The sequence below is a fragment of the Gossypium arboreum genome, chromosome 3, assembly GCF_025698485.1.
Source record: "Gossypium arboreum isolate Shixiya-1 chromosome 3, ASM2569848v2, whole genome shotgun sequence".
Classification (NCBI taxonomy): Eukaryota; Viridiplantae; Streptophyta; class Magnoliopsida; order Malvales; family Malvaceae; genus Gossypium; species Gossypium arboreum.
Window position 1 is genome coordinate 70,728,228 of NC_069072.1, and position 6,191 is coordinate 70,734,418.

The window sequence follows — 6,191 nt, forward strand, 5'->3', positions numbered from 1 at the left end:
ACAATACATTTTGCGGCATTTCTATAAATATAGTTTGCGGTATTTTACAATACAATTACCAACATTTTTGCAAATATAGTTCACAGTATTCTACAACATGGTTCATTTCCTTAAAACCATTTCTTTAATAACCATTTAACTTCTATACCACATTGTTGAGCAACAAAATTTACTCAATAAATTTTTTTAGTTAAAACTTACATAGTAAGCCCCCAATTACACGTTACACGTGTGTAAGTTTATCTCAGAAGAGTCACTTTATAACTCTTCTTCACCAAGGTCGAGGACAAATTTTTATAGAGTTATAATAAAATGTATCTTAACTTGAATTGGAATCCGACCTGAAAAAACCCCCTTTGTACACATTTCTAAAGGTCCTCTTGAGGGAGGTCGACTCTCCAGACAATTCTGATTTTTATTTTTCCTTCTTCACTAGAGAGTCTTTTTCCTCTCTACTTTAACCATCTATGCCAAAAAAGAAGATGAACTGACTAACAAGGCGAACAACTAAATCTTATATTAATAAGGATATAAAAGAAAATTGTCTAATTCTTTTTGAATCCATTGTTCTCTGTCAATGTCAATACATATATATTGTATACTTGGGTTATTAAACCACCTTTACATTTCAAATTAGAGAAATGACTGCTTAAATGGGTTCTCGTTATTACATTGTGTGTTTTTTCTCCCCTATTTTCATTTTATTCTTTGCAATTTAAATATTTTATTTTATATACAAAATGGACTGATTGTTGAAAGGCCTTCGCCTTCTAACCCACCTATTTGGTCATCAACAATAAACTTTAATTAGCATTAAGCTTAAAGTATCAAATTCAACACTTTAAAAATAAAAAGGTACCCTTAAAGTTCTTCCAAAAATCCAAATTAAGAACCCTAAAAGTTGGAGAATAAGTACAAGTAAAATCCTTACACCTGTAATAAATCCAATCGTTTTCATGATCCTAGCAAGGCATTTCGGTAAACACAAGTAAATGCAATAGTGCCTATCCAAATAGTTAGCCTTTGCTCCACAATTAAATATTGATTTTATTCAAAAAAAAATAAAAAAATAAATTTTGAGTTAATCGTATCGAGTTGTTCAAATTATTTAAGTCAACTTCGAGTTTCAAGTTTACGTCGAGTTAAATTTTTCAATTTGAATAATTTGAATGATATATTGGTGTAAATCCTATCAATTTTGAAAATAAGTATATTTATTTTTTCAATAAAATTACAAATAAAAATTCAAAATAATTTTCAAAATATATTTTAAAAATATAAAAATATTTTAAAATTTTAAAATATATATAAAAAGTTGATTTTTTCTAAAATAATAACTTTGGGACCTAAATAAGTCAATTAATAATTCAAGTTTATCATATTAAATTATTTTTATTATCATTTTAGTTTGAAAAGGTTTTCAAATATATATATAGTTTTAAATTTATGTACTCTAACATGAAATTAGTTATACTGTAACAAGATTTTAATTTATTTCGAATAATTTCACTCAATTTGACTTTACTTGAATCGAAAAAAATTTTAAATCGAATTAAGATGATAAAATATGATTCATTAACTCAAAATATTTTCACTCAATTTAATCGAATACCCACTACTACCCATAATATTTGGGCCGTGAACCTTCTCCCAACTCAAAAGGGAGGAAAAAAAGTAAAGAACGGATTCCCGTTGGAAGATGTGGTGGCGGTTAGGGTTTGAAAAGGAGGAGACAAAATAACCAAGATCATTGTCTACTAAATCCTCCAAAACATGAAAACATATTTTACGAAAGAAGAAATAAAATAGAGTAGGCAAAATCAAACGTAATTGTGAATTGAATATGATTGGTTGGTGGGCTGGCATTGCCGGCCTATTAAATTGAGTAATGGGCGGAACTACCTACACTTCAGTACTCATTAATGATTTCATAAAGTTGACTGTTGAAGCCCTATTGCATTTGCCCCCACTTAATTGCCTTCTCCATGTGATTCATTCCTTAGCATCTAAGCATCATCACCTAAACCTTGCATTCGGGATACCTCATTTTCTTAAATACATAATAATTTTTTTTAAAAATAAAATAACCCAGCAAAATTTTACTAAAATTATTCGGTTTCTTAACTCATCTTTACAGTTATCAATTTTCATGATTATTTGAATTGAATCAATTTAAAAAACAACATTAAACTGATTGATCATGAAATACAGATCGATAATTAATTTGCGATTGAACAAATTAATAATAAATAAATAAATAAAATAACGAATCTTATAAAATATTGAAAAAAGAAAAATATAATTTACATGAAAATTGAGTAGAACTAATGAGGAGTAATTTGAATTAAGATAGTTGCATGAAGTGGAGAAATATAAATGTTGTGATGGAAAAAAGGTTGAGTCGGTTCTCCTATTTAATGCATCCACAATACAACCAACCAACCAATTTAATGATTTTATTGGAGAATAAGAAAAGGAAGTAGGCTCAACCTCAATCCCAACACTAGTCGCTATGCGGAATTTGAATTTTAGTTTATAGAATTACTCCTTCAGCTGCGTCCCGCACCCAAAAACCAAACCAATAAAAGAAATTTTGTGCTCAAGTTGAAGAGTGGGGACGACCGAGGCGGCTCATTTTGCATGGGATGTTCTTAACCTACCCAATTCATTCAAACACTTGCATTTTCACGCTTCATACTCATCCCATTTCTGTTGCCTTTTTAGAATCATCACACTTGCTTAGCTATCATCTCCATCCCCTATGAGGACTTCCCCCTCAAATACTGCAATGATGGAGATTCAGGCTAATAAACCAGCTGGGACGGGCATGGTGGTTGGAGGTTTGAGCCCTTTGAGTGAAACTCTATGGAGGGAGAAGACCGATACGGAGTTAATGGGAGATGTATCCGCCAGGCTCACTTGGGAAGACCTCACCGTAATGGTAACTCTCAGCAATGGGGCGACCCAGAAGGTGTTGGAAGGGCTGACTGGTTATGCCGAACCCGGTACGCTCACCGCTCTCATGGGCCCTTCCGGCTCCGGAAAATCCACGCTTCTTGATGCACTCTCCAGCCGCTTGGCTGCTAACGCCTTCCTCTCCGGAACCATTCTCCTCAATGGTCGTAAAACCAAGCTTTCTTTCGGAACTGCAGCCTATGTTACTCAAGATGACAACTTAATTGGCACGCTTACTGTTCGGGAAACCATTTCCTACTCCGCTCGGCTCCGTCTCCCCGATACGATGCCCTGGTCTGCGAAGCGGGACCTCGTTGAAGGTACGATTATCGAAATGGGGCTCCAAGATTGCGCTGATACTGTTATTGGGAATTGGCATTTGCGTGGGATCAGTGGAGGAGAAAAGCGGAGGGTCAGCATAGCTCTTGAAATTTTGATGAGGCCCAGATTGCTCTTCCTTGATGAGCCAACCAGTGGCCTTGACAGGTTATGATCTTTCTTCACATCGTCTTTTATGATTTTTGGTTTGTTTTTTCTGACTTGAGATGCATACGGCAGTGCTTCAGCATTTTTTGTAACCCAGACTTTACGAGGCCTGTCAAGAGATGGTAGAACTGTAATAGCTTCAGTTCATCAGCCCAGCAGTGAAGTCTTTGAGCTATTTGATCAGTTATATTTGCTGTCTGAAGGCAAAACCATTTATTTTGGCCAGGCTTCTGAAGCATACGAGGCTAGCCTTCTCAGCCATATTTCTTCCATCACTTGATATCATTTTCAATCCCACTGCAATTATAAATATAATGTCTCTTGGATTGTAAAATGCAGTTCTTTGCTCAAGCCGGATTTCCATGCCCTGCCTTGAGAAATCCATCTGACCATTTTCTTAGATGCATCAATTCTGACTTTGATAGAGTTAAGGCTACTCTCAAAGGATCCATGAAATTACGGGTATCCACTTCGTTTCCCTTTGTTTAATCATCTTCCCTCCTACTTTGGTACACTACACTTTTATAACTGGAAAACAAATTGCCTTGATTGTAATCAGTTTGAGGCAAGTGATGATCCCCTGGAGAAGATTACCACAACTGAAGCTATCCGAACTCTTATTAACTTCTACCGTACATCACATCAATGTTATGCCGCGAAGGAAAAGGTTGATGAGATATCCAAAGTTGTAAGTGCTTCACTAGCCAATCCTCTTATACATTTTTATTTTGCCAAATTAACCTTATTTCTACTCATCCCACTCAACAATCAATTTTTCCATATGGTACAGCGAGGAACCGTGCTAGATTCCGGAGGCAGTCAAGCTAGTTTCTTGATGCAGTCTTACACTTTAACCAAGCGTTCATTCGTGAACATGTCTCGAGACTTCGGCTATTATTGGCTAAGGCTGCTCATATATGTTGTTGTCACTGTTTGCATTGGAACCATTTATCTCAATATTGGAACCAGCTACAATTCAATTCTGGTATTGTTTCTGTATATCTGTTTAGAAAATATTGGTTTTATGTCTGGAAGAACTGTATTTAAGATTGTAAAATCTTGTGAAACAGGCAAGGGGTGCATGTGCTTCTTTTGTGTTCGGTTTTGTCACATTCATGTCAATCGGTGGGTTCCCTTCCTTTGTGGAGGACATGAAGGTAAGTCATGGCCAGCCAGCAAACTTACTAGCCATGGCGGGGATAAACATTTTGACTATCTGATTTTTGCAGGTTTTCCAAAGGGAGAGGTTAAACGGCCACTATGGTGTAACTGCATTTGTTATAGGGAATACACTGTCAGCTATGCCATTCCTCATAATGATAACCGTCATCTCTGGAACTATTTGTTACTTTATGGTTCGTCTTCACCCAGGCTTTGAACATTATATGTTCTTCGTGTTGTGCCTATATGCGAGTGTTACTGTGGTTGAGAGTTTGATGATGGCCATTGCCAGTATCGTCCCCAATTTCCTCATGGGGATCATCACAGGAGCAGGGATTCAGGTTTCTCTCTCTTCAACCTTGTTCTGCATTATTACTATTGTATTCACCAGCATTTGGAAGACCTATATATATGCTTGTTTTTTTTTTCTTCAAGTACCTGTGTTGGACATATAGATAAAAGTTCCTCCAAATAAAAAGAAAAAATCTGACACTCACATTGCTCCTGGGTGATATCGCTAAAAGGTAGTCTTTATTCCAGGGAATATTCATGCTTGTTTCTGGCTACTTCAGGCTCCCAAACGACATCCCAAAACCTGTGTGGCGTTACCCAATGTCCTACATCAGCTTCCATTTCTGGGCTTTACAGGTGATTAAATATCGCAAATTAAAATTGCAAAAATTATTTCGATATCGGCTCATCAAGGACTAAAAATACGACACCAAGTATATTTTGGTTTCAGGGACAATACCAAAATGATCTGAAGGGCCTGTTGTTTGATAATCAACCACCGGAGCTTCCCAAGATTCCTGGCGAATACATCCTTGAAAACGTGTTCCAAATCGACGTCCGACGGTCGAAATGGATCGATCTAAGTGTGATATTCAGCATGATCATAATTTACCGCATCATCTTCTTCTTGATGATAAAGATCAGCGAGGATGTTACCCCTTGGATCAGAGGTTTGGTAGCCAGGAGAAGGATGCAACAAAAGAATGGAACACAAAATACGATGGTTGCACCCTCTCTCTCGCAATCTCCTTCGCTGAGGAACTATGTCGCAAATCGAGCTAATGGAAGGGGTAAAAGGTAGACAGCAGGGTATGCTTGCATTCATGCGATCGCCTTTGAGTCTCGCGATACAAACAATCCTACAACGAACTCAGTTTCCTAACATTTAATCCTTATGCCTTACTTCATCTATATAGAATTTGCTTTAAAATTATATGCAACAATCTGTATTGTGCGTTTGAAGATAATATATATACAAGCAATGCCATTCATGTATTCCACCAATGGGAGCTATGGAAGATACAAGCTTCGTGATAAACGAACTGCTCATCCGTTATTGCTTCCCGACTATTACTTCATACTTCTAAACTTGTTTAATTTTTTATTCAAAATACAAGGTGAAGGTGATGCCTTCAATCTTGTTTTATAAGTAACATAAACTCATAATATTTATGAGCATTATGATTTGATATACCCATAGTACTAGTCTCTCCATTGTGGATGTTGCGGGTCACATAACACATGATGATTATCATGGACGTGTTTTTGTTTTTTAAAATCACAATTTTTTTTTTCAA

General features: G+C 36.1%; 1 protein-coding gene across 1 annotated transcript; it reads left to right on the forward strand.

Annotated features, from left to right (window-relative positions):
* The first annotated feature begins 2,403 nt into the window (after positions 1–2,403).
* Positions 2,404–5,932, forward strand: LOC108474035 (ABC transporter G family member 11-like). The gene is made up of 9 exons (XM_017775912.2): positions 2,404–3,441; positions 3,514–3,685; positions 3,781–3,903; positions 4,001–4,129; positions 4,232–4,426; positions 4,512–4,598; positions 4,671–4,943; positions 5,143–5,250; positions 5,345–5,932. The coding sequence occupies exons 1-9, from the start codon at positions 2,762–2,764 to the stop codon at positions 5,693–5,695; spliced, it is 2,118 nt and encodes a 705-aa protein (XP_017631401.1). The 5' UTR covers positions 2,404–2,761; the 3' UTR covers positions 5,696–5,932.
* Positions 5,933–6,191: the final 259 nt, after the last annotated feature.

What these genes read in the sequence shown, in the direction of transcription:
- LOC108474035 (XM_017775912.2), top strand. Translation starts at nt 2,762, where the DNA reads ATGAGGACTTCCCCCTCAAATACTGCAATGATGGAGATTCAGGCTAAT. An exon ending in TTGATGAGATATCCAAAGTT is followed by an intron (nt 4,130 to 4,231) that starts GTAAGTGCTTCA and finishes CATATGGTACAG; the next exon opens with CGAGGAACCGTGCTAGATTC. An exon ending in TCCATTTCTGGGCTTTACAG is followed by an intron (nt 5,251 to 5,344) that starts GTGATTAAATAT and finishes TTTTGGTTTCAG; the next exon opens with GGACAATACCAAAATGATCT.